This window comes from Gadus macrocephalus, chromosome 8, assembly GCF_031168955.1.
Source record: "Gadus macrocephalus chromosome 8, ASM3116895v1".
Taxonomy (NCBI): Eukaryota; Metazoa; Chordata; class Actinopteri; order Gadiformes; family Gadidae; genus Gadus; species Gadus macrocephalus.
The window spans coordinates 1,256,095-1,282,860 of record NC_082389.1 but is presented as its reverse complement, the minus strand read 5'-3'; the positions used below and the strand labels follow the sequence as shown (position 1 = coordinate 1,282,860).

Here is a 26,766-nt window from a genome sequence, read left to right as displayed (position 1 = left end):
GCAGGATTATGCAACAAATAGCTGGAATAAACTCCCAGAGGATTTAAGACTTGCCCCAACTCTGAGCACCTTTAAAACAAGACTGAAGACTTTTATGTTTGCTATAGCTTTCTGCTAAATCTTAAATACATTTAACTTTGCCTTTATTTTCTATTTTAATACTAAAATGCCTTTTTCTATTTTATGTTTGCTTTAGCTTTCAGCTAAATATCTATTATTTTATTTTATTGTATGACAATGTTTATATGTGAAGCACTTTGAGTCTGCCTTGTGTATGAAAAGTGCTATATAAATAAAGTTGCCTTGCCTTATCTTGCCTTGCCTTACAGAAATATCCTAAATTACCAAAGTCCCAAATAAACTGTCTAACTCTGGGACGACCCATCAGCTCTCCTAACTGTAATTTACTGTTACAAATTAGCGAGATGACAGCTCTTTTATTACATGTAGCGCAGCAAAATTGTAAACGTAGGCCTAATAGTGATCAACAAAATATGTTTGTTGAAAGGCTTAATCCGTAATCCGACTCCGTAACTACGGAGACCCCTCGAGCATTCAATGTTCTCCGTTGGGATGTCGGATACGCAATGCAATTCACCGCCCGATCGATCTTATATGTTGACTACAAACCATGTAAATCAGGGATCTCAAACTCGCGGCCCGCGGGCCAATTGCGGCCCGACGGACGATATTTTGTGGCCCCCTACTGGACATCAAAGTTTAGTCCCTTTTTTTTTTTGCTGAGTCGCTGCGCTTGCCCGGGGGCCTCATTTATAAAGCGTGCTGCGCACAAAAACCTTGCATAAGACGGAGGTGAAATGTACGTGCGCCAATGGTATGGCTTCTCCCAAGTGTGTGCGCTGGAGATACGCCCTTCTCTCCTGTGTGACTCCTCTGATGTATTTCGAGCTTACTGAAGCATCTGAAACTAACCGCTTAGCAAACGAATTCCTCAAGTTGTGGAGCTTCATATCCCTGAGCATGAAATGTGCCTCAGTTCTCACTGCAAACGTTGGTAGGCTATTTACAGAAAATGTCTATGTTTTGACATGTTTGATTGCATTTTATAACTGCATGGGCCTGGATACGTCGGTAGGTGTGTGTGTGTGTGTGTGTGTGTGTGTGTGTGTGTGTGTGTGTGTGTGTGTGTGTGTGTGTCTTCCTGTGTGTCCAGTGGGAGAGGAAATATCGACGGTGTGAAAGAGTGTTTTGTATCAAGTTGAGGCCGACACATATGAATTGAAATGTATATATCATGAGATAAAATCATGTAATACATTTAGGAAATTATTACATGCATCTCTTCTCAAAAATATTCAACCCTGGACGTTTAAACTACTCAGTTTCTCTGCCGCAATCATCTGCGTCTAGGGCTTTTTCCCTTTTTTTTCTTCCCGTGTTAAAATGATGAACAGATGAAGAGCAGCAGTGATCTGGAGGAGTAGGCAAGAAAAGCCATATGTTCAGAAGTACAGTTCATGTTCTGAAGAAGGTTCATGTTCAAAAGAGCCGTTAATGTTCAAAAGAGCATTCATGTTGCCGAACTGTTAATAGTAAAGCTTGAGAAGACTGGATATTTGTACTTTTTTGTGGAATACTTGATGCGGCCCAGCCTCACCCAGACTCTACCTCCAGCGGCGCCCAGGTAAATTGAGTTTGAGACCCCTGATGTAAATAGTGTTGTAAATAAACTTCCAAAGCTTTTCAAAACTTATTTGGTGTTTTATTGGTCCTTAATGTGCAAAGTAAATAATGTACAAAGTAAATAAGGTGCAAAGTCAAACCGGAGAAGTGATTCCGGAAATGATTTAGTTAGAGGACCAATCACAGCACTTGCCGTCTCTGTTGCGTCGACGGATAGTTATATAGTTATATATATATATATTGGATGCGCACGTTAGCTTCATGTTGCTAGGTAACCGACATAAAAGCCTAACGTCGATGCTAGTTCGCCAACCTAGGATATCTTAACCTGAGATAAAATAGGATTCCTAAATTAAGATAGGATATGTTTCTGTAATACCAAATTGAGAAAAATCCGATCTAACGCTTCTCCTATCTTAATTTAGGACTTAAAATAGGAAGTTTCTGTAATACGGCCCCTGCCAAACTGTAGTTCTCTGGGAAACATGTTTATTTTTGTATCTTAAATGTCAATACCAGATTACATAATAATAAGAACTAGAAAATGCAGTTTCTCTAGAAAATGTGGTGAGTGCTGTAGTAAAAAGTGAGGTTGAAAATATTTTTTAATAATGCCAGATAGATTAAAAAAAATAAAAATCAAGTGAAGGGATTGGAACAAAAGTTCAAAAGTCTAAATGGAGTAAACAATGTAAACATGCACACCATTTAAGAAAAGTTCAATGTTTGGAAACAAATAAACTGACAGCTGAATGAAAAGTGCAAAGAATTTGCAAAAAATGCAGAAATGTAAAATTAATTGAACTGAAGATTCTGATAGGTCAAATGTATTGTGTGTGTGTGTGTGCGCGTGTGTATGTGTGTGTGTGTGTGTGAGACAGCTGCCAGAAAGTGATTTTAGCCGCGGGAGCGCGCACAGCCTGTTAAAGCTAGGCTATATCGCCTCGAAACATGTGTACGGCAGCAAAGTCTGATCAGTCATACTAGTCAATAGCACTACAGGACTATTGTCCGCTGTATTAACACAGATATGTATTTTAAGGTGACAAGACATCGACGTTGTACGGGGATCGACGTCTGATCAGTCATACGAGTCAATAGCACTACAGTACTATCGTCCGTGAGTCAATTATCGTCTTTATGTTTTTAAAGCACTTTAATCGAAATAATTACAAATAATGGATATATACACAAATATACGCCAACTCCCCATCACATGCTATTTATCCTGCTCCCTCAGTTTGGAGCAGAAATATCATTTTAACTACAAGATCCGGCTTCAGATAATTTTCTGGCAGGAGGGAAACGACTGAAATGTGTTATATTTGCCCATGTGAAGGTGTTTCAGCTGGTAATAGACACTGGATGGGATATAATCTATGTAATGTGATACTCATGAATGCTATCAACTCATTTTAAGGCATATAAAACATTTCAGTACCAAGAGAGGGCTTGAGATCATTTTCTGGCAGGAGGAAAACGACTCCAATGTGTCATATTTTCGCTTTGAAACATTTTACAGCTGATAAAAGAGACTGGATTTGTTCTTATCTACCCCACATTTATTTACCCCACAACCACTTGAATTTCCCCCGGGATTAATAAAGTATATATCTATCTATCTATCACATAGTCCACATGGATTTTATAGTGTCAGTTTGAACCCTAATCTATTTAATGTGATAGGACCTACCCATGAATGTTATCAATTCATTTTGAGAAGAAAAAACTTCTTCTTGAAAAATCTATAAGCTGGGAAAATAATGCATAGTAAGAAAATACTTTTTTTTTTGCATAAAAAAGACACAGAAATAATTTCGATTACAGTGGTTTAAAAACCTAAAGAAGGATAATTGACTCATGGACAATAGTCCTGTAGTGCTATTGACTAGTATGACTGATCAGACTTTGCTGCCGCACACACGTTTCGAGGCGATATAGCCTGGCTTTAACAGGCTGTGCGCGCTCCCGCGGCTGAAATCACTTTCTGGCAGCTGATCACTTTTTGGCCCAACAACGGCCCTGGAATGGCGCGGTAAAAGGGCTAAACCGGCCGGACGCCGGCCGGAATCCGTACGGGATCCGTCCGGTTTCGCACGGATTGTGGCCTTCTTGGCGTTCCATTGCGGGAAGCCCTGCCCGGCCACGGGCTACGGAAACGTCAATATAAGCGAACAGAGTCGCACTGTACCGCAATGAACGATAGTTACGTATTGTAACTCTAGATTCTATGAGTATAGGCGCAGCCTTTTAAGGCTATCACTATTGGGTTATCCCAAGGCGTGAGCCGTAGCACTGAACATTTGTAATCCCCGCCCACCAACAGCGTGGGCCTCAACGACGTCCGCAGTTCGCAGATATAGGCGGTAGTGATGGGATTTTCGGCTCCTTTGCGAGATGCGGCTCTAATGGCTCTTCTTACTGTGGAGAGCCGGCTCTTTCGGCTCCCAAACGGCTCCCCATACACATGTTTTACATTATTAATCAATGAATAGCTTAAACCTAATTTTATAACATTTTGTTTCATTATTGACATTGTTAAGCACTTATGAGAAAAAATGCAGCATAACAATGCTTTATGAATAAAACCTTTATTACTAAATAGCACCACTTCCGTCTGTGCAGGTTGTTAGTGGAGCCTGCACGATAGGATATTCTGGTTTTGCAGAGTCTACACTCTGCCCTGGTGGAGTCTGACGTAGCATTAAAATGAGTCCAGATTTTGCTCCGTTTTCTGTCACCACTCACAATCACACAGGCCTATTCAATTGTCACACTGACTCCCCTTCTTTATGCCGTGTGTGCTTCTTGACTGCTGCGTGCGTGACTGTGCATTGACACCTGCCCACGAACGCTATACAGCTTGGCCAATTGCCTGCGGTTTCCAAAAAAAAAGTGGAGAGAAACTTTTTTTTCAGTGTTTTCCCGGCACATTATTAATTGAAAGCTGCGTGTGATTGGTCAGATGTGTGGAGCACACGCTTGACACGAGGGCAGTGGAGACATTAAGGCACCGACGGAGGAAAAAAAACAACTCTGCTTTACCACAGGCAGAACGCGCAAGGAGAGAGAGTGAGAGGGGGGGGGGGGGGGAGAGAGAGTGAGAGTGAGAGGGGGAGGGGGAGGGCAGGGGGAGAGACAGCGAGGCACCGCAGGAGAAAAAAAACGAAAAGCAGAGCACAAGCACAGCGACAGGGAGGCGGAGAGAGAAACTGAAAAAAAAAAACGGCTCCCGAATAGGATCTTAAAACGGCTCCCATCGTAGAGCCGGTTCCAATCGTTCACGTCAAAGAGGCGGCTCTTTGAGCCGGATCGTTCGCGACCGACACATCACTAATAGGCGGGCGCCGGCGGACGTTCTGCTCCCAATGAACAGCTTTTCTTCAGCTATTTAAAGGACAATGAGGCCGACACTTAAAACGCTGCGCCTAAACTCATAGAATCTAGAGATACAATACGTAACTATCGTTCTGTGTCTAAAGCACTTTAGAGAAATGATAACACTTATGTAGAACAAATAGTAGAAGTTCAGCTGGGACACATAAGCTATAAACTGTATTTCATATGATTGTATATGTCAGATTGCTGTCGGTATGACTTTCCTTTATGTATTTGTGGGTCGTGTCGTCATGGCTTTTAAACAGTCATGGGCAGCATGTGAGCTGTCAGGGTGAACCACAGCATGGAGGAGAAGTGATTGTTGCCGTGTCCGGATATCTAATATCACGGCCAAAAGCTATGTGCGCCTCCGGATGAGAGAGAGAGAGAGAGAGAGAGAGAGAGAGAGAGAGAGAGGGGTATAGAGAGAGAGGGAGAGAGAGAGAGAGAGAGAGAGAGAGAGAGAGAGAGAGAGAGAGAGAGAGAGAGAGAGGGGTATAGAGAGAGAGAGAGAGAGAGAGAGAGAGAGAGAGAGAGAGAGAGAGAGAGAGAGAGAGAGAGAGAGAGGGGTATAGAGAAAGAGAGAGAGAGAGAGGGAGGGGTATAGAGAGAGAGAGAGAGAGAGAGAGAGAGAGAGAGAGAGAGAGAGAGAGAGAGAGAGAGAGAGAGGGAGGGGTATAGAGAGAGAGGGAGGGGTATAGAGAGAGAGAGAGAAAGAGAGAGAGAGAGAGAGAGAGAGAGAGAGAGAGAGGGAGGGGTATAGAGAGAGAGAGAGAGAGAGAGAGAGAGAGAGAGAGAGAGAGAGAGAGAGAGAGAGAGAGAGAGAGAGAGAGAGGGAGGGGTATAGAGAGAGAGAGAGAGAGAGAGAGAGAGAGAGAGAGAGAGAGAGAGAGAGAGGAGGGGTATAGAGAGAGAGAGAGAGAGAGAGAGAGAGAGAGAGAGAGAACCATTTCCCCATATCTCTCGAGGCAGTGCCACTGTATCTACCATGACTCCCTACTCTGTATTTCTCTCAGCACTTTATGTATTTATTTTTTGGTTCAGAGGCCTACAAGGTAAATCCCAAAACTATTTTCTACCATTTGTCTCTGATATCTGTCGCCTATTGCTTTCATTACTGTTTAACGTCAACAATGATCATCTATAGGAGATGGACGTTGCTCTGAGATGTTATTTCTCTTCGGTTATCGCCTACAATATAGGCTGCGCTTTTCTAACTGACAATGGTAACGCTTTAGATTACAGCTCGCAATGTACTCCTGAACTACTGAACTACCGGTACTATTGTTTAACTACTGGGTACCTAATAATTCATTTCAGGGTACAATATTTGACATACTGGGCAGTAATCCAGCCATTAGGGAGGAATTTAGTCAGCTATAGTTATTATTATACTCTATAGCTATTATATTATTTTAGGGAACAGTGTGACTATGACTTCGGTATCATGTGTTTCCATTTCAATTAAGAAAATAGGGCCCATTTAATAGGCAACAATAATTTGTTGTTGTGGGCTTTTTGTATTATTTCAATCTAATTACAATAGTAGTAGTAAAAAAAAATAAAAATGAATATATATACATATACACACAAACCTTGCAAGATATAACTCAATCACAACGCATATATATGGTTAATACACTCTGTTGACGGTAAACTTTGAAGTTCATATAGTTTGTTCTTCCATGTTGTGACTTGTGAGGCAATTAAATCGAAACAAACCCTTCTCAAATTCTTCGAGTGGGTTATATACAAATGCAGTGGTAGTTCCCCCTTTGTTAAATTAAGTTACATGGCAAGTACAGGGTATGCGGGCTGTCATCTAAAGCACTTAGCATTTCCTATGGACTATTTCTAAATAATTAGCCGTAGTATTTTCTGTTGTATGTATCTTTTTGTATGTGGTAGGCCCATTTTTAAACCTTCTTTGTAGTGATTTCAATATCTCTTGATGTGCAAAATCGTGATTAATAGTTCTCAATGTTCAACGACTTTGTGTTTATGCATCAGTCTAGATAGCTGGAGAATTATGTGTGCACGTTTGTGTAATTATTTTGTTTTTTATTTGTTACAGGGTACACAAATAATTCATTATTTCTGCTGAAGGGAAATGATTTAATAATTGAAATTGAAACACCGAAAACCAAAGTTAAAGTCTTCCAATGGAAAAGCAAAATAAGATCAAAAGAATTCACCATAGTAACATATTTTCCCGATTCTAAATTTCTAAACAATGACTTTGGAGAAAGGGCAGAGTTTTCAACAGAAAAATACTCGTTGCAAATAAAAAACTTAGCATTGGATGAAAGTGGACTTTACCAAGCAGTGGATGCTTCTAATGAAGTATTAATTATCGCCGACTACCACGTCACAGTTCAAGGTTTGTTAACTGAAACAGAGAACAGTCATTTGATGCAGGTTGTTTCTTTGTTTGTATATTAATGATATCTAAATCTCCTTGTTCCAGAGCAGGTATCACCAGTGGTCCTGAATGTGTCGCCTGGGTCTCCCAGTTCTGAATCCTGTAAATTGACCGTGACCTGTAGCACTCAGAGCTCCTCCTTAAACTCCACCTTCACGTGCACCCCTCGGACCTGCTCTGGGGATGGAGGAGACCCAGCAGAGGTCGTGACCTCCGATGCCCGGCTCAACCTTTACCTGTCAAATGGTTCGATCGGCATCTGTAACCATAGCAACAAAGTGAGCAGGTCAAAGGCCACGATGGAGATAAAACCTCTGTGTTTTAAAGAGGCTGGTAAGATCAGAGTAAATATTTATCAGTGAAGGGCAGATTTGCAAATGTTCCTGTTATATATTCCAATGTTTTTAATTCCGTCCTAAAGCTTTTCCTCACATAACCGATGAATACAGTGCGGTCTATAACACCCTTCATACAGAACACCATTCATCAATAATGACATTTATTAAATTGGCTCAGTGCCTTACTGACATCCATGCATAGTAGCGTTAACAATTCCAGAACAGACTTGAAGTCCCAGTTATTGAAGTTAGAGTGGCACTGTTCGATGATGTTGATAAATCCCTCGTCCCTGTCAGGTCGGCCAGTGCATCGGACAGTGCATCGAACAATGTCCCTGTACTTCTGTCTCTCTAGTTATCTGCAGCTCTGTCAGTGATGTTTCTACTTTAGGAGTTTATGTTTTCTGCATGTTCTTGATAAAGTTCTTCCACTGTTTGATTCCTTTCTCTGTATTTATTTCTTGACAGTTTTTCATGATAACAACTCAAACTATGAGAAATTAATCATCCTCTGTCGGTCGGTTTTGGTCATTCCTATCATCATTTTGGTTATTTTTTATTGCTGGAGAAAAAACAGTAAGTCACATTAGTCTCCACTTTTACCTAATGAAACAAATATAATGTTATTATATTGTATTATTATTTGTGTATCGTTCTATTTTCATTGTGTTTGGTTCTTTTGTCTGTAGACAATCACCTCAAAGGCCATTCTGATCAGGTAAGGCAATTTCATACTCTCCGAATTGGTTCACATCGAACATTTTGTTAACCACTTTGTTAACTATTCTTTTTATACTTTAGATAATTTTTTTTATAATTTAACATATCAATATAACATAAAATATTGTTTATGATATAACTAAACTACATAACATGAAGTATATTCTTCCCAGAGTCCAAACTGTGACCAAGCTGCCGCAGTCTATATGAATGTGAGTCTGTTAGGAGCCCCTCCTCTCCCTTTAGAACCCGCCGACATGGAACTAAACCTAATAAGGGCTTAGAGGGTTGCTGGTTCAATCCCTGACTACTAATGTCAGGTGGTCCTTATGCAAGATCTTGATCATAAAAATACAAACACAGAGAGTCAGAGTGACATGGATGATCCTGTAGATATTTAAAAAAAAATAGAGGTTACAGTAAGTTTATTTATTTATTTTTTTCCCGAAATTTTGGACATACAAATTTTGTACAGAATCTATCTCCATCATCTATAAGATAACATATTGTAAACATTTCGTGTGTATTCTAAAGTATATTTTAATTTGATATATCATTTGTTTCTTTATTGATACCTTGTTCTTGAATATGCCTAAACGGTCTGTGTATAAACATATATATATATAAATAGCATTTATCAATTAATACACCATTATGTTTTACAACGCAGTATCATGTTTTAATACACACGAATCTTCAGCAGACACTTTTATCTGAAGCCACTTGCCAGTGATGGCATACTGTCAAAATAGTAAAAAAATATAATGACCATTGTTGTCATTGTCTGTCGTGCTGCATGTACTTCCTCTACCTCTAGCCTGTCTGCTATAACTTCAGATAGTTAGCCAGAAAAGAAGGCAGGCTAGTTCTCACACCCCATCGGGTTTTTTGTGCAGCAACAGGAAGTAACAGGAAGTAGCCGGTCAGAGCAATAACCACAGCTGGTACTCAAACACTCCGAACATGATTTCCTTCACGTAGTTTCTTTTTTTCTCAAGTTCAGTTGCTGTTTGTAAGGACAACTTATTAAGCATATTTTACACATTTATTTAACCATTCACAGCAATGGAGACATTCAAAGAGCAGCTGGATGGATAGAGGAGAGAGACTATTCATGTAGCTATAGCGTTATACACAGGGGCACATCCAGTAGAAAAAGATTCACCCATTATTTATTCCTTCAAAGTATTTTAAAATATAAATATTTTACTTCATGTTAACACTATCTTCCAACGATGGCCCTTCTACTATTCTTTTTTGTATTGTTTTCTTATTTTGCAGAACATTTTCCCTTTTCATTATCTTACACATATCCGTGTTTTGGATTGATTTTAGGATTCATGCACTTCTGAATGTTATTGAAGTAGAATGAAATCAATAATGTAACATATTTGGGCCATAACCGATTAAAACATTGATCACATCTGTTGCAGAGTGTGTGTGTGTATGGGTGTATTTATTACTGATTAAAAAAAGTTGCCTGTGCCCCTGTCAGAGAAATTGTTGGATCCATTAGTAACGTCATAGCGTTTTTTCATAATGAAAGCAATATGCTTCTGTCGTATGCTTCTTTCACACAAATGGATGTTTTCTTAATATTGAGGTGGACGTATCCCCTGCCTCCCCTACGCAACTAAAAACGACGCTCATGGTGCAACGCTGTTCTCTCATTTACCTAAACCAAGTTACCTGGTTTAGGTGGACATCCATCTTTACTAAACATTCTTTTCTATTGAAATATCGAAATAATGTTCTTCCGTCCTTCTTTGTAACAGAAAAAGGGTATCAGTGTAGGCAGCTTTATCAATAAATGTACGTACATTATAACATTGCTCTGTTTCATTATTTAGTTTATTTTTTATTTTAGGGTACACAAATAAAACCTTTTATTTGCCGAAGAGAAATTATTTATTCTTTGAAATCGAAACACCGTAACCCAAGTGTTCAAATGCATAGTATTGAAAAGGCAGTTTTAAAAAATACCAGGATTTTGTACTACATCCGGTCGCATTTCATGGTATTCAAGCCAGCATGCTCTTTGCCCCCCTACCCTGCACCTTGTCAACTTGTTGATGTGCAAACGGGCACAAACACATGTACACACTCACAGTCAAACACAGATAGACAGACAGAAATGGATGATCCTGCAGAATCTGTTGAATAAGAGGCTGAAGCAATTTCAAAACGTTTTCTTTTCACGTAATGTTGGATGGACAATATTTTTACAAATCCATCTCCATTGTAGGCTATACTTAATTTTTTACCTTGCGGTTGATTGTTAAATGTTGTTAAATTATGAATGCTGAGGTGTCTTACATTCTTAACCACAGTAATATATTTAACAGTTTTTCCTGTATTATTAAATATGTTATAATGGTCGGTGTACATATTTAGTGTATATCACTTAACCATTGTTTAGTTTTAAGACGCACTTGAATCTACAGCAGACACTTTTATCTAAAGTGACACACAAGTGATGCCGCAATCATTGCATAATTTTGTAGTTGCATCAAAAAAGCGTCTATAGTCTATAGACATTGTGGTCCGGGGCACTTCGTCTTTTTTATCATGCTGCATACAGGTCATCTTCCCCTTGTTTGTCTGCTTAGAAATAAGGCAGGCAGGCTAGTTCTTGTTTCTGCACAAGACAACCATGTTCAGAAACAAGACAACCCCCCCCCCCCCCCCCCATATATACTGTCAAGGTTAGATGCCCTTTCTCTCATTGTCTTATTCTGTCTAACGAGGACTACAGTATCTATCATGTATCTCTGCTCTTTAGTTCTCTCTGCTTTTTATCTGCTTAATTATTGCTTCGTCGGCCTACAAGGTAAAACCCCAAACTTATTTTCTAGCATTTATCCCAGAAATATGTAGCCTATTGCTTTCAAATAAATAGTTAATGCACATTTAAAATCAATATTTTAGGGTTAGGGTTAAGTTCAAGTTCAAGTTCAAGTGTTTTTATTTGTCACATACAATACATTTAAGTGAAATGTTAAAGGGACAATGCTCCACACTGTGCAAAAATACATAAAAATATAAAATAAAATAAATTAGTTAATTTATTTAGATAAAATAAAAAAATGTAAATAAAATCAAATTTAAAAATAAGGTGTTGAATTAAAAATTTGAATTCAAGTGTCTCACTGCCTGTGGATAAAAACTTCTCTTAAGTCTCTCAGTCCTTGAGTTAAGGCTTCGTAGGCGTCTACCCGACGGCAGCAGGGTGAAGAGGCTGGCATTGGGGTGTGTGTCATCCCTCCTGATGCTTTTTGCCCTCGACTCCACCCTCTTGTGGTAGATGTCCTTCACGTTGGGTAGGGACGCTCTGATAGTCCGCTCAGCTGAGCGCACCACCCTCTGTAGGTTGGCCTGGTCTTGAGCGGTACAGCTTCCGTACCATACGGAGATGCATCCTGTGAGGACGCTCTCCACGGCTGAGGAGTAGAAGGTCTTCAGGATGGAAGGGGAGACCTTGAATTTCCTCAGCCTCCGGAGGAAGTACAGTCGCTGCCTAGATGACTTTGTCACATGTTGTGTGTGGAGGGTCCAGGTTAGGTCTTCAGTGATGTGCACACCCAGGTACTTAAAACTAGGAACCCTCTCCACAGGCTCCCCGTTGATGATGAGGGGGGTGAACCCGCTGTCCTGCTTCCGCCGGAAGTCCACCACCATTTCCTTTGTCTTTTTTATATTTAGGGCCAAATTGTTGGACTGACACCACAGTGCCAGGTCTGCCACTTGGTTCAGGTAGGGCTGCTCGTTGTTATCAGAGATAAGACCCAGCACCACAGTGTCGTCTGCAAATTTAATGATGGAGGTTGAACTTCCGGAGGCTGTGCAGGGGTTAGGGCGAATGAATAGATTAAATGACGTGACAGTGTCACGTTTTTCCGTGAGACTGGGTTGATTCTCCAGAGAGCAGCAATAGATATCTTGTTACGGTCAACTTCCTAGTTAGTTTGGCAGCATTGGGCCAGTGGTAGCCTTGTGGGTTAAGTGAGACTTGTTTTCCAGGTGGATAGACAGTGGGTGAACACCAAGGCTTTTGAACCAATACCTTCCATACCTCAAACTTATACAACCTATTCAACCACAGGTCATACCAGTGATCCAACGACCGCTCCTCAAGGACCAGACAACCACCCAGCCACTGAGGGGGAGGTCCGCTTGGTGAATGGGGGGAATGGCTCCTGTTCAGGCAGGGTGGAGGTCTTCCTCCAGGGCCAGTGGGCCACAGTTTGTGATGATGACTGGGACCTGGTCGATGCCCAGGTGGTGTGTAGACAGGTGGGCTGTGGGAGGGTGCTGTCTGCACCACGTGGGGCCACCTTTGGACCTGGCCAAGGGCCTATAGGGTTGGATGATGTCAACTGCAATGGCCGCGAATCTGTGCTCACACAGTGTGGCCACAGTGGACTGTGGGCCCACAACTGTGGTCACCAGGAGGACGCTGGTGCTGTCTGTGAAGGTAATACATTTAACATGTGGCTATGCATTACCTTCTTTGTCTTTTGCTAAAATAACATGGCACTAAATCTATGGCATATTTTACTATCAAATAAAAAGGCATATGAGGAAAAAGTGCTTATTTTGTTGAGGTTGTCCTCATTCAATACATTTCTGAATCAACCCGTAGTCAAATGTTTTCCTTTTGTCGTAGCTGCCTCTCCAGTGAGACTGGTCAACGGTCTCTCCAACAACCCCTGTTCAGGCAGGGTGGAGGTCTTCCTCCAGGGCCAGTGTGCCACAGTTTGTGATGATGACTGGGACCTGAATGATGCCCAGGTGATGTGTAGACAGGTGGGCTGCGGGAGGGTGCTGTCTGCACCACAAAGGGCCCATTTTGGACGTGGACAAGGGCCTACACTGGAAAAAGGGTTTTAAGCCGTACTTCATCTGATTATTATTTTGTAATTCAATTCAAATAAACATTTTTTGTTTTATTTTTAAAATAACTTTTTTTTATTTAAAAATACTGTGAAATATAGATATTTTTAATTAGGAGCTCAATTAAGAAATATCCATTTTGACAAATGTAAAATTTTAAGGTTGTGTATTCAACTGATTAATAATTTTGTCATTCAATCCAAATATTTTTTTTTTGTTTTCTTCCTAAAACACTGTTATATTTGATGAGGAGCTCAATTTAGAAATATTTGTTCAGACAAATGTACAATTTCAAGGTTACGTACAAGCCTGCGCATGCGCATTAAATACAAAGACGCTTACGACTACTGGACCAAACCGCAGTGTTGCCAACTTAGCGATTTTGTCGCTATATTTAGCTACTTTTCAGACCCCTTTGGCGACTTTTTTTCAAAACAGCGACAAGCGACAAATCTAGCTTCTTTTTCAGCTGCTATTGGTGACTTTTGGCGACTTTTTGAGGTGAAAGCACTAGCCTTGACCAGAGTGACGATGACTCACTGGTTCTGTGAGCTAGGACAGTCTGTCTGTGTCTGGAGGGAGGTCTGGAGTAGGTCTAACTCTGCCATTTAGATTGTTAATATATATTGTATACTGTGTGGCGGCAGCAGCTCAGGTGGTAGAGCGGGTTGGCTGGTAACCTGAAGGTTGTTGGTTCGATCCCCGGCTTCACCAAGCAGAGTATCGAGGTGTCTTTGACAAAGCACCTAACCCTGACTGATGTCGCGATGTGATGTCGAATCCAGACAGAAGCGCCCCAAGGCCATTGGGGGCGGGAAAAAATTGTGATGATGATGTATACAAAAATTTGTTATGTTTTAAAAGAGAAACAATTGTTTGATTAAATTGTAATCTTTTTGATTGGATAAAACAAATTATTTCTGATAGATATTTCTTAAATGAGAAACAATTGTTGGAGTGAATCAATATTTTTTTGTTTAGGATTTAACATACGATTTAAATGTATTAACTTCATTCAAAGAATAGAATTATACTTGGTGCCAAGTTGTATTATTTTGTTTTTATGAACATAGGAAATATTGTTTAAGGCAAGCTATATATTTGTCATTGGCTCAAGTTATGTAATATAGATGTGAACCATTACCCTTGTTTTTTTTAATTGGTTCAACAGAAGGCTTTTTCCAGTGTATAGGGTTGGATCGTGTCAAATGCAATGGCAACGAATCTGAGCTCACACAGTGTGGCCACAGAGGACTGTGGACCCACAACTGTGGTCACCATGAGGACGCTGGAGTTGTCTGTGAAGGTAATACATTTAACATGTGGCTACACAATATCTGCTTTGTCTGCTGCTAAAATAACATGACACTAAATCTATGGCTTATTCTCCTATCCAATGAATAATATCCAATTCTTCTGAAAGCATGTGATGAAAAAATGCTTATTTTGTTTGTTATTTGAGGTTGTCTTCATTCAATGAATTCTTCAATCAACCCGTAGTCAAATGTTTTCCTTTTGTCGTAGCTGCCTCTCAAGTGAGACTGGTCAACGGTCTCTCCAACAACCCCTGTTCAGGCAGGGTGGAGGTCTTCCTCCAGGGCCAGTGGGGCACAGTTTGTGATGATGACTGGGACCTGAATGATGCCCAGGTGGTTTGTGCACAGCTGGGCTGTGGCAGTGCCATATCAGCCACCAACGAGGCATATTTTGGACCGGGAACAGGACCCATCTGGTTGGACGATGTCCACTGTGGAGGAAATGAAACGTCAATAACCGACTGTGAACATCGAGGGTTTGGTTCTCAGAACTGCAAACACTTTGAAGACGCTGGAATCATCTGTGATGGTAAACCTGCATTTAGTGTGTGTGTGTGTGTGTGTGTGTGTGTGTGTGTGTGTGTGTGTGTGTGTGTGTGTGTGTGTGTGTGTGTGTGTGTGTGTGTGTGTCTTTGTCATTGTCTATATGTGTGTGCATGTTTGTTTTTGGGAGTGAAGAAATACCCAGTGTTGATCAACAAAGACCCTCCCCTGTTGGAGACATAGTTGCGTAGGAGTAGTGACATGCTCATAGACGTATCACTGGAAAAGGCGGTCGCTGGGTTTGCCGATGCATGGGCTGTCTGTACTTATCAACTGTTATGCTTGTTATTTGAGGTTGTGTTCAGGTTAATACTTCTTCAATCAACTTGTTCTCGTTGATATGTTTCTCTTTTCATAGCTCCAACTCCAGTGAGACTGGTCAACGGTCTCTCCAACAACCCCTGTTCAGGCAGGGTGGAGGTCCTCCTCCAGGGCCAGTGGGCCACAGTTTGTGATGATTACTGGGACCTGGTCGATGCCCAGGTGGTGTGTAGACAGTTGGGCTGTGGGAGGGTGCTGGCTGCACCACGTGGGGCCACTTTTGGACCTGGCCAAGGGCCTATAGGGTTAGATGATATAAACTGCAATGACAACGAATCTGAGCTCACACAGTGTGACCACAGAGGACTGTGGACCCACAACTGTGGTCACCAGCAGGACGCTGGAGTTGTCTGTGAAGGTAATACATTTAACATGTGGCTACACATTATCTGCTTTGCCTTCTGCTAAAATAACATGACACTAAATCTATGGCTTATTTTCCTATCCAATGAATAATATCCCATTCTTCCGAAAGCATGCTATGAAAACATGCTTATTTTGTTTGTTATTTGAGGTTGTCTTCATTCAATGAATTCTTCAATCAACCCGTAGTCAAATGTTTTCCTTTTGTCGTAGCTGCCTCTCCAGTGAGACTGGTCAACGGTCTCCAACAACTCCTGTTCTGGCAGGGATTATTTGAGCTTGTGTTCATTCCATGACTTCTTCAATAAACTCGTTGTCAAATGTCTCATTTCGTAGCTGCCTCTCCAGTGAGACTGGTCAACGGTCTCTCCAACAACTCCTGTTCTGGCAGGGTGGAGGTCTTCCTTCAGGGCCAGTGGGCCAAAGTTTGTGATTTTCACTGGGGCCTGGTCGCTGCACCACATGGATCCACTTTTTTTTTTTTTGTGTGTGTGTTTATGTGTGTGTGTGTCATTGTCTATATGTGTGTGCATTAGGGTTTGCTTTGGGTTGCGCACATTCTCCCGTCAAGTTAGTTTTTTATAGATCACAACCTTGGCGTTGAAAGTCACGTACGCCAATTTCAGTCCCGTTTTGTGCGTACGCAACGGTTATAAATGAGACCCCAGGTGGTTTGTACACAGCTGGGGTGTGGCCATGCCATATCAGCCACCAACTAGGCATATTTCGGACCGGGAACAGGACCCATCTGGTTGGACGATGTCCACTGTGGAGGAAATGAACCGTCAATAACCGACTGTGAACATCAAGGGTTTGGTTCTCAGAACTGCAAACACATTCAAGACGCTGGCATAATCTGTGATGGTAAACCTGCATTTAGTGTGTGTGTGCGTGCATGTGTGTTTTTGGGAGTAAAAAAACCCACGTGCTGAACAACAAAGACACGCCCTGTCTGAGAAAAAGTTGCGTCAAGGAGTAATGGCATGCTCTTACACGTATCACTGGAAAAGGGCGGTCGCTGGGTTAGGCGGTGTGTAGGCCATCGGTACTTTTCGACTGCTACTTTGGTTATTTAAGTATGTGTTCATGCCATGACTTCTTCAATAAATTTTTCGTAGCTGTCCCTCCAGTGAGACTGGTTGACGGTCTCTCCAACAACCCCTGTTCAGGCAGGGTGGAGATGTTCCCATCTTGCAGATGATGATACATTGCCAATGTATCATCTCTCGGGAAGCATGTCCCCGAAAACACAGATTTGTCTCCAGGGGGCCCTCTGATATGCGGTCACACTTTGCCTGCTGGACACTTCTGTCTGTTGGACCCATTGTGTGACCAAGTGACCAATGACCTTCTGCTATCCTCTGACACTGGCTCCCTAAATATCCTCATCCTCCTTGACCTCAGTGCTGCCTTTGACACGATCAATCACTCCATTCTCCTCTCCCGTCTCCAATCCACCCTTGGCATCACTGGCACCGCCCTCTCTTGGCTTGGATCCTATCTCTCCGACAGACATCAATTCATCGCCATCAACAACTGTCAATCAGCCACTACTCCTCTCATCCACGGTGTCCCCCAGGGTTCTGTGCTTGGTCCACTCCTCTTCATTCTGTACATGCTTCCTCTTGGTCAGATCCTTCGTCACCATGGACTCCGGTTCCATTGTTACGCCGATGACACACAGCTTTACCTCCCCTCCAAAACCATCAGTCCTTCCACCCTCTCAACCCTCTCCAACTGTTTGACTGACATCAAGACCTGGATGCAAAACAGCTTTCTCAAACTCAACTCCAACAAATCCGAAATCCTCATCATTGGTCCTGACACCCTCACTCACTCCACTCAGAACTTCACCCTTAACATTCACGGCTCCACCATCACCCCCTCCACCAAAATCTGTGACCTTGGAGTTATCCTGGACCTCATTCTCTCCTTCCTCCCCCATGTTAACCATATTACCAAAACTTTTTCCACCTCCGAAACATCCCCCGCCTCCGCCCCAACCTGTCAACTACCGCTGCTGCGACACTCATCCACGCTTTCATTTCATCCAGGCTTGACTACTGCAATGGTCTTCTCTACGGCACCACCAACAAAGTCCTCAAAAAACTTCAATATGTCCAGAACTCAGCTGCACGCCTCCTCACTGGTACCCGCTCCAGAGAACACATCACACCTGTCCTCCGTGAACTCCATTGGCTTCCAATTAAACACAGAATCAACTTCAAAATCGTACTCATCACCTACAAGGCCCTCAACAGCCTAGCCCCCCCCTACCTTGCCGACCTCCTCCATCACCACGCCCCCTCCCGATTCCTTAGGTCCATCTCTGCCAACCTGCTACAAGTTCCAAGGACTGAGCGACGGACTTGGGGTGATTGGGCCTTCTCAGTTGCTGCCCCCACCCTTTGGAATTCACTCCCCTCCCACATCAAAGTCTCTCCAACCCTCTCTTCTTTCAAATCTGCACTCAAAACATACCTTTTCACACTACCCTTCCCCACCTAACTCCCACCTTATTCTTCATGTTTAACCTCTGTTTTTCTTTTAGTCCTAGTCTGTCTTACATAGTATTGATAGGGCAATATGTAAAGCGTCTTAGAGTACCATATTAAGCGCTTTATCAATTTCATTTATTATTATTATTATTCTAAAATAGGCTATATAGGAACATTTTAAAAGTATAACAAAGATGGAGGCCTATTCAACATATTTACATACTATTATTTTAAAATGAAAGAGGGGTTTTGTTTTATTTCATTTGTTTATATTGTATAACTCGCTGATGGAGGAAACCCATCGCAACTGAAATCCCGGTCGGATCCATGTGTGTGTGTGTGTGTGTGTGTGTGTGTGTGTGTGTGTGCAGAGGCGCTGCATCCCATTAGGCATACCAGGCAATTGCTTGGGGCCCCGGGACACTACTAGGGGGTCCCCTAGAGCTAAAAAAAAAAAAATCGCTCCATACCCCCCTTCCCCCGTCAACAATCGCTCCATACCCCCCCCCCCCGTCAACAATCGGAACGAAGCCCCCTAAGAATTTCTGCCTAGGGCCCCCACACTCCCTAGAATCGTCCCTGTGTGTGTGTGTGTGGGTGCGCGTGCGTGCGCGTGCGTGCGCGTGCGTGCGTGCGTGCGTGCGTGTGTGCGCGCGCGTGTGTGATTCTATTCTCGCTCGTTCGTAATTCTTATATCAATAGCCTACTCTCCAATAATATGATAATCGGCTATATAGGAAAATTGAGAAACGGCAATCTCATACAATCTTTTTCAAGCCACTGATTGTGTAGGCTACAGCTGGCTTGCCGTGTGAATACACATAACTTTTCATTTATATTCATTCAAAATATTAACATTTTAAAACTAAAGAGGCTGGTGCACCGCGGCCCGGGCAACGTGGACTCCACGAAAACCGATTGCATGCATTTGAAATGCAACGGTCTTTTTCGTGGAGACTACGCTCAGAGCAGCTGGAACTGAACAAGAGGAAGGAGGAAAACGGGCTATGAAACACAATTATTATGTATATATTTTTTGCTATCGGCCATGTTTGATTGTGTTGTGTTGGTTATTGAACTGTTAACCCGCAAACTTGGGTTATGTTTATCAGCGTTACTAGAGATCATGACGATAGCTGATGTAACGGGAGTCCGGGCGTGTGCAGGACCGAACCGCGCTGTAGGCCTATTCACTGTTCCACTGCGCATAGACAGTAAAAAGTAGCTGAGACGGTAGAAACCAATAAATTAAAATAGGCTATTTGTTTCAGGTACCCTATTTTTTCACACAAAAAAATAATAATTTAAAATCCCCCCCTAAAAAAGGAATCACGTTCCCAGCGCCCCCCTAGGTTGTGCGAACGCCCCCCAGGGGGCGGTCCCGCCTCGTTGAGAAACCATGCTGTGTAGATCAACATTTCTCATGTTGTAGATAAACGCAATACATTAACACTTTAACAATATAAGGGAGGTAGAGAGAGTCGAAGTTTGAAAGAAAAATACTATATTATCAGTTGCACAGAAGTAATAACAAATCATGAGTGGGTTTGCCAAATAACGTGTTTAGCCAACTGCACACAAGGCCACAAAGAGGGCTGGCAAAAGACACACCCTACGTGTCAGTATATGGTTTGGTTCAACGTGCATAGTTTCCTCATTCGAGGAAAAGGATCCGTAGCCTATCTAACATGCATCTCTGCTCTATATTTCTTCAAGTTCTGTATTTTCTTAATTATTGGTTCGTAACCCTACAAGGTAAAAAAGTAACTCATTTTCTACCATTCTACCATTTATCTTGATGTATGTAGCCCATTGCTTTCATTGTTAAAAGTGAATGGTTTTACAATTAACGTCATCCGTTTTTACAATATCCGCTAAAAAACGATTTTTGCATGAATCACTTTGCTATGGTATGCTCAGTTTAAAACCTTTGTATTAAGCTCGTACTAAACTTTTTTTCTCTATTTGAGAAAGGATGATTTATAGCTTGCATTAGTCCTATTCAATGTGATATTGTGTTAGTAGGCCTGCATCATATATCTTAACAAATAAATGTATGCACATTTTTTAATTACTTCCTGAGTAATCTTTTTTATTTTTTACAGGGTCAGAACATCATACCTCTACAGTTTTTTTGCTCAAAGGAAAGGATTTATTCATGGAAATAAATACACAGAAACCCACCGGTCTCTTTTTATGGCGCTTTAACGCAATAAAAATAATAAGGCATCACAAAAGGGCAGAGTTTTCAAAAAACAATTACTCATTACAAATAGAAAACCTAAGATTGAATGACAGTGGAATTTACCAAGCAGTAGATATGGGTAGTAAAGAAGATAAAGTTATTGCTGAATACAACGTCACAGTTCAAGGTATGTTCACTGAAACAGAGTGCAGACATTTGATGCAAGCTGTTTCTTTGTAGGTATTTTAATGATATCTAAATCTCCTTGTTCCAGAGCAGGCATCACCAGTGCACCTGGAATGGTTGTCTTGGTCTCCCAGTCCTGAATCCTGTAAAGTGACCGTGACCTGTAGCACTCTGAGCTACTCCTTAAACTCCACCTTCACGTGCACCAATCAAACCTGCTCTGGGGATGGAGGAGACACAGCAGAGGTCATGACCCCTGATGTCCTGCTGCAACTCTACCTCTCAAATGGTTTGAACGCCATCTGCAACCATAGCAACAAAGTCAGCTGGTCAAATGCCACGATGGAGATAAAACCTCTGTGTTTTGAAGATGATGGTAAGATCGGGGAAAATATTGATTGGACAAATTTAAATTATAAATGTATTTACGTTGATCTCAGTGTATGATTGGACAAGCATGAATAGATAATAAGAATTCTAAAACACCAGTGACTTTATTGGTTGTGTGGCATTAAAGTTACTGTAGCTACACAAAACTACACAAAAACAATAGCCTACAGCACCTCTAATATATGCCTCTTTCTTTTTCATTTTAAATCTTTTCTTGGCACCCAAGATAGACAACCTACATTCAGAATTGTAATGGGAGTTGAAACTGTGCAGTTTGATGAAACACAACTGTAGTATTGTTACATCTTCTGTTTTGTTTTTTGACAGTAGTTCCTCACATTGACCACCACCAAAGAAAAAAAATAATAATAATTTCAAGCTGTCTGGTGTGCTTCATCATTCTGGGTTGCATTCTGGTTGCTCTTTACAAACGGAGGAAAAAGAGTAAGTTACACTTTTGTCACCAGTTTGCATTGAATACAATTTCACATATAATTTCACATCACCCAAGTGGGTGCTACATATTGGTGGTGGTTAGTGAGGTCCCCCCTTCACTTTAGGCGTCTTTGAGTGTTATTAATTATTATTATTCTTCATGTTTAACCTCTGTTTTCCTTTTATTCCTAGTCTGTTTTACATCGTTTTGAATAATGACTATATGCTCTGTAAGGTGACCTTGGGTGTCTTGAAAGGCGCCTCTAAATTAAATGTATTATTATTATTATTTATATAAATCATTTTGGAACCTTTTTTTCACATGACCACCATGAAGATAAACGGAATATCAATTCTCGTGGTAGCGATGACCGGGTAAGCTGCTTTCCTACACGTCATACTTAAATGTTCTATTTGATCATTAAAACCAAATGCGACAAACGTTTGTAAGACAACCATACATATATAACATGTTGATAAAATGGGAATTGGTACTTCTTGTTTATAAGATAATTGAACAATGCAACAAACTTATATATTAAATGTTCCTTCCAGAGTCCAAACGGTGACCATTCTCCCACCGTCTACAGTATGTTAGGACCCTCTTCTATCCCTTTAGAACCCATTCCCCCTCAAACAGCCGCTCCCGAAGGTATTTATGCCCAGGTTGACAAGCACGGACGTGCTTAGAAGGCTGCTGGTTCAATCCCTGGCTAATAGGCCCGTTCCGACTGAGGGACTCTTCCCTCCAGTGAGCCGCTATGGGTGTGGCTTAGGGGAGAGGATGCGCCCAACTTCACAGTTTAGCGGCTCAGTTAGCGACTCAGGTATTACCTAACTATAGTCGAGGCTGATTGGATACGGTTGAGGCGGGATATGACGTGAGTTCGACGTATGATTAAGGCGGGATATGCGTCTGCCTTTTTTTGAGCGTCTCGTCACTGACGCCACAGTTTAAAACTTTTGCTAAATAATCACGTAAGGGGTGGATCTGACTCGCTGTAAGGCCTCGTTCACCCTACCTCCGTCCGTTCGACGGATCTCATTGGCTTTGCATGGGGTGCTCGCGAAATGCATTGTGGGTCCGTCCGTCCATTCGGCTCCGTGGACTGCGTCAAAAAGTTGAGAAATGTTCAACTTTTCAGGCAGCGGCGGACCCGTCGGCCAATTAGATCGCAGCTATGCAAATACAATCCCCGCGTTTCCTGGATCCATTTTGCAATAACAAGCAGGAAGAAGCAGAAAAAATCTGGCCATTATATATTTTTAAAGAAATGTGGTATGATAGGATTGTTTCTAGTCACCTGTTGTTTGTGTCATCTTTTGTATTAATATCCACACATCAGCATTGTAGCAGGAAGCGATTTGATTGGCTGCAGTATGCGTCTACAAAGGCTAGTGCTGTGTTCCAATATCCATACTATCCGTACTTACTAGCCTTTGTTTGAGTACGTAGGGCGTTCCGATTCAGATCGGGCGAAATAAGTGTACTGAAAGGACCCGGATGGTGTACTCAAAACGGTCAAATCGCGAAGTGTGGATCGATGTACACTTTTCGTACTCAACGGCAGCCATCTTAGCTACGTAGCGGAAAAGGGCGGAGCCAGGCTGAGCCAAAGTCAGCGCATTTTCCACATAGCCTGCATTAATAGAGTAATTTTGTAGTTTTTATAGCTTTTTATAGCTGCTAGGTGTAAAGAGTTCACCGTTCAAAGCGGGATGTTTATTGCGGGGGAGGAGCCGCGGCGGCAGTCGTGATCGTAATTTCCGGTCAGTGCACCGCGGAGTATTAGATTTTGAACAACACTGACATTTGAAAATTAGCGCACTTAGTGAGTGTGGATAGTGTAGGCCTACTACGTTTAAGTTTACTCATGGAAGTATGGGTATTGGAACACAGCATAGTCCCCTATACGTCAGACACGCCCTCGGTCATCCGTCGACGGACGCAAGTAGTGTGAACAAGGCGTGAACGAGGCGTAAGCGTATCCAACCTGCTGCGACCTGCTGTGTCCTGTGTGCAGACTAGCTGCAGCATTATGTGGCTAAAACGCCTGATAGTGGAAGTCTCCACTAGGGGCAGACCACACTCATATCCGATCCTGAAATCATGCAAAAGCATGTGCATTGCGTGCTCATGTCAATAAACAACATGGAGACACTGGTAGAGGAAAAACTGATCATTTTACTAATGTTAAGCCGGCGGCAGGAAAATGCATCGAAAGAGTGTTATCATACAGGTGTGGGAAATCGCGGACTAGGTCCGACAGTCTCTCCGAGAAACTTTTCGCCATGCTAATATAACTCCTGACCTCAAGGTCACTGCAAATTCTCTTGATCAGCCACAACTTTCTTGTCAGCATTGCATCTCGCGGCCGCATCGTGTTCCCTTGCGACGTTCGCAACGGACGCACCAAGCGGTCGCATAATACGCATGGCAGCCATGATCCGTACACGTATGCGTTGTCTGCAGCAAGTCAATTTCAGCCCTATGACAAACTAATTACGTCATATTTGAACTCCGTTGGGTAGCCGCTACAAAGGTCCCTGTATGGGAACGGACGGCGAGGGGAACTCAGTGAGTGGGCGTAGCCAAACAGTGAGCCGCTTTCCAAGAAGTCCCTCAGTCGGAACGCGCCTTATGTGCCATGTGTCCTTTGGCTGGAGCATTCCAGCTTCTGCTTTTGATGTTATTTGTACTGTATTTTGTTTGGATTGTTACTCTCAACTATGCCTTTTGATACTTCTTGTTTTGAGCAAACAGTTAATGGTTAAATAATTATAATTTTTAAAGGTCCCATGACATGAAAATCTCACTTTGGGAGGTTTTCTAACATAAATATGAGTTCCCCTAGCCTGCCTATGGTCCCCCAGTGGCTAAAACTTGCGTTTGGTGTAAAACTAGCACTAGCTGTTCTGCTCGCCTTTGAAAAAACGGAGGCTCAAGCGCGCTGATTTGGAATGTCTGTGCTCATGACGTCATCAAGAAACTCAGCTCCTCCCCTTACTCTGCCTGGCCCGCCCAGAGACGTTGGCCCGCCAATGAGACTCGACCGTGCGAGCGCCACATGTGTGTGTGTGAATACACACACTGTAACGCAAGTGTTTCTTGTCGGTTCTTTGACGTGTCTTGTATTTCCACAACGAGACTTTCGTGGGGGTTATCTGAGCCGTGGTTGACAAGGAATTGGTGGAAAGGAACTTTGGTTTGACTCGCTGAAGTACATGAACTGCGACATGCCGCTGGTTGCCGCGAGGCACCATCGCCCGGCAGCGGGCAGCCGGCAGCAGGCAGCGCGCGGTTCAGTCGACTTCAGGTTGATGTGAAAGTGGAAGAACCAGAGACGTCGCAGAACCCGACAAAGTCGTTTGTGATTCATAATATCGTCTGGAGGCGCACACAATATGTTATATGATATAGATATCTATGTATTATATGATATTATTTAGATATAGAGCTCCAGGACTGTAACGAAAGTGTTGTACACTTCCTTGTTATTTGGATAACCGTTCTGCTGTTGGTGTGATGGCGCATAACACGTCGGACTCTCGTCTCTGGTATTTCTACAACGAGACTCGTATTGGGGGTTATCTCAGCCAAGGTTGAGAATGAATTGGGGGGAAGGAACTTTGGCTTTGACTCCCTCAAGAACATGAACCACGACAAGGAGGAGAAAGGGATCTTTGCCAGTCAGCGCTTATGCACCTCCGCCTCAGGCGGTGGTCCCTCAGCGGGGCTCAAGCGGGAGACATTCGCCGCCAACAATCCCTTTCTCCTCCATGTCGTGGTTCATGTTCTTGAGGGAGTCAAAGCCAAAGTTCCTTCCCCCCAATTCATTCTCAACCTTGGCTGAGATAACCCCCAATACGAGTCTCGTTGTAGAAATACCAGATACGAGAGTCCGACGTGTTATGCGCCATCACACCAACAGCAGAACGGTTATCCAAATAACAAGGAAGTGTACAACACTTGCGTTACAGTCCTGGAGCTCTATATCTAAATAATATCATATAATACATAGATATCTATATCATATAACATATTGTGTGCGCCTCCAGACGATATTATGAATCACAAACGACTTTGTCGGGTTCTGCGACATCTCTGGTTCTTCCACTTTCACATCAACCTGAAGTCGACTGAACCGCGCGCTGCCTGCTGCCGGCTGCCCGCTGCCGGGCGATGGTGCCTCGCGGCAACCGGCGGCATGTCGCAGTTCATGTACTTCAGCGAGTCAAACCAAAGTTCCTTTCCCCCAATTCCTTGTCAACCATGGCTCAGATAACCCCCACGACAGTCTCGTTGTGGAAATACAAGACACGTCAAAGAACCGACAAGAAACACTTGCGTTACAGTGTGTGTATTCACATTGATGTCGACGTTGAAGAACCAGGAACGTCGGAGAACCCAACGCGGTCGTTTGAGATTCATAATATCGGCTCACACAGCTTTTGGCCGTGATAATATATATTATATGGTATAGATATCTGTGTAGGGTAGGCTATATGATAATATTTAGATATAGAGCTCCAGGACTCCCGTGTGTTCTAGAATATTTACAGAACACGGCTAAAGGCTGTGTGCGCCTCGCCATTGCGATACATCCACTGTAAACAGAGCGCATGGTGGCTAGAAGCTGCTCAGGGCCACACCCCCACCCTCCTCCTTGACACACCCACCGAAACAGCGCATTTGGGGGAAGCTCAATGTGCGACTGGCTCGGAGTGGCTGTAACTCTGCACCACGGCTGAATTTAGGGAACGTCTTTGAATACTGTGTTAGTTGCCCACTAATACCTATATTAAAGAATACATACAATAGCATGTCATGGGACCTTTAAAAGAATTAGACAGAATTATGTATTTATCTAACGAATCAAAATGGTGTAATGCATTTAAAAGTGCTTTTGTCATCACTTAACATTGGTCATGCATTTTGTGCGCTTATGGACTTCAACATGGACTTATTTTTTTTACATTCCTGGCACATTCACCATTAGCGGCTTAGCAAAAAAGTATGGGGGGGGGGGAATCATTGGTTGAAGCATTTTTAAGTACTTTTTTTTCAAAATGTATTTGAATTATAATACAATTGACGATGAAATTGTTTTTACAAATGTATGCCGCATTGTTT

General features: G+C 42.4%; 3 protein-coding genes and 2 long non-coding RNA genes across 5 annotated transcripts; all 5 read left to right on the top strand.

Annotated features, from left to right (window-relative positions):
* The first annotated feature begins 5,987 nt into the window (after positions 1-5,987).
* LOC132462418 (uncharacterized) lies at positions 5,988-9,807 on the top strand. The gene is made up of 6 exons (XM_060057950.1): positions 5,988-6,077; positions 7,097-7,402; positions 7,490-7,777; positions 8,251-8,358; positions 8,472-8,500; positions 8,676-9,807. The coding sequence occupies exons 1-6, from the start codon at positions 6,011-6,013 to the stop codon at positions 8,784-8,786; spliced, it is 909 nt and encodes a 302-aa protein (XP_059913933.1). The 5' UTR covers positions 5,988-6,010; the 3' UTR covers positions 8,787-9,807.
* A 1,416-nt stretch (positions 9,808-11,223) lies between these two features.
* LOC132462564 (deleted in malignant brain tumors 1 protein-like) lies at positions 11,224-13,392 on the top strand. The gene is made up of 3 exons (XM_060058143.1): positions 11,224-11,332; positions 12,605-12,976; positions 13,169-13,392. The coding sequence occupies exons 1-3, from the start codon at positions 11,266-11,268 to the stop codon at positions 13,390-13,392; spliced, it is 663 nt and encodes a 220-aa protein (XP_059914126.1). The 5' UTR covers positions 11,224-11,265.
* Positions 13,393-14,154: 762 nt separating this feature from the next.
* On the top strand, positions 14,155-17,071 carry LOC132462543 (deleted in malignant brain tumors 1 protein-like). The gene is made up of 6 exons (XM_060058100.1): positions 14,155-14,206; positions 14,567-14,701; positions 14,920-15,240; positions 15,613-15,933; positions 16,275-16,393; positions 17,057-17,071. The coding sequence occupies exons 1-6, from the start codon at positions 14,155-14,157 to the stop codon at positions 17,069-17,071; spliced, it is 963 nt and encodes a 320-aa protein (XP_059914083.1).
* A 2,254-nt stretch (positions 17,072-19,325) lies between these two features.
* Positions 19,326-20,645, top strand: LOC132462424 (uncharacterized). The gene is made up of 2 exons (XR_009526836.1): positions 19,326-20,191; positions 20,542-20,645. It is a non-coding gene; the product is annotated as an uncharacterized LOC132462424 (long non-coding RNA).
* A 400-nt stretch (positions 20,646-21,045) lies between these two features.
* Positions 21,046-21,995, top strand: LOC132462425 (uncharacterized). Its single transcript, XR_009526837.1, has 3 exons — positions 21,046-21,183; positions 21,528-21,641; positions 21,970-21,995. It is a non-coding gene; the product is annotated as an uncharacterized LOC132462425 (long non-coding RNA).
* The last annotated feature ends 4,771 nt before the right edge of the window (positions 21,996-26,766 follow it).